This window comes from Cicer arietinum, chromosome 7 (genome assembly GCF_000331145.2).
Source record: "Cicer arietinum cultivar CDC Frontier isolate Library 1 chromosome 7, Cicar.CDCFrontier_v2.0, whole genome shotgun sequence".
NCBI classification, from domain to species: Eukaryota; Viridiplantae; Streptophyta; class Magnoliopsida; order Fabales; family Fabaceae; genus Cicer; species Cicer arietinum.
The window spans coordinates 4,498,046-4,501,090 of NC_021166.2; the positions used below are offsets into that span (position 1 = coordinate 4,498,046).

The window sequence follows — 3,045 nt, forward strand, 5'->3', positions numbered from 1 at the left end:
CAAACAAGACGAATCCATTCTAATTTTATGGGATTTTTTTTATAAATTTTTATTAAAAAAAATATATGATAGTTTTAGGGAAACAAAGCGTGACCTTAATTTGGAGTTGTATCCTCATATACATTATATAATAAGTTTGTTAAAAACAAACACATCCTTAATTAAGTTCAGTCAGAATATACTAGCTTAGAAGTCTAAATCTAAAATGAATGAAAATATTTTACAATAAATTCATCATTAATTTTACATATCATGATGAATGATTATTCGTAAAACTGGATTCGAATACTCTCTATCTCTATGACCGTAAATATACACAAAAGAAAATGCATGCATTTGGACATGAAGATGTACTACCTTTATATATATATATATATATATAATAAAAGGCAGAGTACATAATTAAAACTAAAGAAAAAAAAGCATATTATAAAATCACATGAACCTTTGCCCATAAGATTTAGATAAGTCTAAATCACATAAATATTATAAAATCTTAACAAACGGATTAAAATACGAAATATATTATGCTTTAACATTTAATGAAACACAATAAAATTTCGGATATATAGATTATCCGCTAGTTTCAAATAAAATAAAGATAGAATGAATGATTGACCAAGTTATGACAAAGATAATTCTTACTTTATACCTAAAAATCTCTAGGATCAATAAACACATTCCCAAGTAGTCTCTTCATGACTAGCAATTCGTCATCATTTTCATCATCTTTGCTTACAAGTCTTTTTGTGTACCACATATCATCAATACATGACATAGAATCCATTCGAGGGACATGGTTTAGAAGTGGATCACCAAACCCTAACTCGGTTATAACCACTCTACACTCCTTTAAATTTTCTCCAAATCTTGATGCAAATCTCCATATGGATTCCATTAACCCTTCAAGGTTCTCTCCCTCTCCATGGAGTCCATAGAGAAAAACAAATCCAAATGTGTTACACATTACTACCGAATCCATAGAGGAAAATAAACCCTTTAATTTTTCCCTTGCATGATTTAAAGCCACATGAAGAAACCTAATAAGTGGTTGAGACTGTTTTTTATCATCTTGAAGCTTATTATAAGCTTCACAATTAGTATTATTCCATAAACTAAAAATAAGCCATGATGAACTAGTTGTACTTTCACTTGTAATAATATTGTCTTTGTTACCTTCATCTTTGTAATAACTCACCCAAGTTCCTAAGCTAAGCTTTTCTTTTAGAATAACATCCATGTCTAATGGATACAACTCTTTGGTCTTCAAGATTCTTGAGTATAAGGAAATTGCTTGGTCTATATTTACCTTGTCTATATTGATGTCCTTGTTGGAAATGTGCTTTGGAAGGAAACTAGTTGGATGGACAAATATGAAAAGTGATGTGAGACTCACATAGTTGCATTTGTTGGTGAATAGGTTTTTTGAGGCATTGTTATTCTTTTCTGTGGCTAGGTATGCATACTCAGCCCCATTTCTTAGCATCCATTCTTCAATTGTGGTTACAAGTTTTAGTCCAACACCCTTTCTCCTAAAATAAAGCAAATGTTATGTTATGAGGTGTGTATCTATTATTTATTCTCAAAATACAAACAAAAATTAATTAAAGAAAATTAATATGTGATCCAAATTCTAAAATATATATATATATCACTCATCATTTACTTTAATTTAACATAATTATGTCCACAAATTTGATTCATTAGTTTCATGATAAAAGTCTGATTTTGTGATTTCAAAAGACAAATTTTAAATTATTTCTAATAAAAATGTAAATTGATGGTCATCAATACTATTTTAATTAATAATAATAACTCTTTAAAATAATATAAAAAAGCATGACTAGTATTGCAATAATTTGCTTCATAACAAAGTTTTGAATCTAAATCTAATTAATTAGTTACCTGTGTGTAGGAGAGACTCTAAGGCCTAGAATGCAACCCATCTTGTAGACTGATCCAGAAGGAGTTCTCACACTCTTAATGCATCCTCTAACTACTCCAACAAGTTCCCTACTTTCAGCCACCTCAGCTACCTGCATGCCATTATGAATCATATATACAATTATATGCTATAATATATATCCAGTAACTACTAGCTAGCTATTAATAATATTTTCCGTAACAATTTCTAAATATTTTGAAGGTCTATGCAATTATATCACATTAACATATGCGATCATACATAAGATATTTAAATCACCTACAACATTTATGTTTATATTATAGTATAAGTTGTAGGTGATCAGTATATATAAAATCTAAACTATTTTATAAATATTATGTATTGCAATATGCAATTTGTATTGGAAGTAGAGTATCCAATATTTGTGGATTTTGAAAATATAATAAAGTAAAAGAGGGAAATAGGAAAGATATTGCATCTAGTTAGTTACACACCAACATAACACGAAGGGGATAGAACCTAATCCTAGATAAAGGGTGAGCCATAATGTTGGTGAAAATGGAGAATCCCTTTTTAGTCCCATTAATCTCACACTTCCTTTCAAGCTTCCCCACCACTTTAACATCTCTATCTTCATCAAACTCTCTTATGACAACCTTGCTCTCTATATTGTTAGTGTCAACCATATTTCTTCTCCCTAACTATATAGTCTAATGAGAAGCCAGCTAGCTAGTGATATAAGGTAAAGTTAAGAACTTTGGGAAAGAAAGATTTCTCCTAGGATTGGACCTTTCTTGATTGGGCTCTCACCCCAACAATTCATATATATCGTGTCCTAGAATATGCTGAAAAATAATTATTAGTTCCCTATCTTGCTAAAAATAGATTAAGTCGAGTTATAGGTTTGCAAATATTAAGTGTTACTTGTCAAAATATTTAAAATTTAAGTTTTGTCTAATATAGTAATCTTTTTTAAAGTTTGAGTCAATGTTTTTATAAAAGTTAGATATCTAATAGATCGATTTATTTGAATAAGTATAAATAATATTATTATTATTATTATTATTATTATTATTATTATTATTATTATTATTATTATTATTATTATTATTATTATTATTATTATTATTATTATTATT

At 28.2% G+C, this 3,045-nt stretch overlaps 1 protein-coding gene across 1 annotated transcript; it reads right to left on the reverse strand.

The window, feature by feature from the left end:
* Nucleotides 1-465: 465 nt before the first annotated feature.
* On the reverse strand, nucleotides 466-2,716 carry LOC101514829 (probable N-acetyltransferase HLS1-like). Its single transcript, XM_004508203.3, has 3 exons — nucleotides 2,401-2,716; nucleotides 1,906-2,036; nucleotides 466-1,532 (listed from the first exon to the last, which is right to left on the reverse strand). Exons 1-3 carry the CDS (start codon nucleotides 2,590-2,592, stop codon nucleotides 653-655), a joined length of 1,203 nt encoding a protein of 400 aa, XP_004508260.1. The 5' UTR covers nucleotides 2,593-2,716; the 3' UTR covers nucleotides 466-652.
* Between the last annotated feature and the right edge of the window lie 329 nt (nucleotides 2,717-3,045).

Bases quoted from the DNA above. Each gene is read 5' to 3' on its own strand.
- LOC101514829 (XM_004508203.3), bottom strand. From the start codon at position 2,592: ATGGTTGACACTAACAATATAGAGAGCAAGGTTGTCATAAGAGAGTTT. The intron at 2,037-2,400 runs GTGTGTAACTAA...AATGGCATGCAG, and splicing joins ATCCCCTTCGTGTTATGTTG to GTAGCTGAGGTGGCTGAAAG. The intron at 1,533-1,905 runs GTAACTAATTAA...GCTTTATTTTAG, and splicing joins AGAGTCTCTCCTACACACAG to GAGAAAGGGTGTTGGACTAA.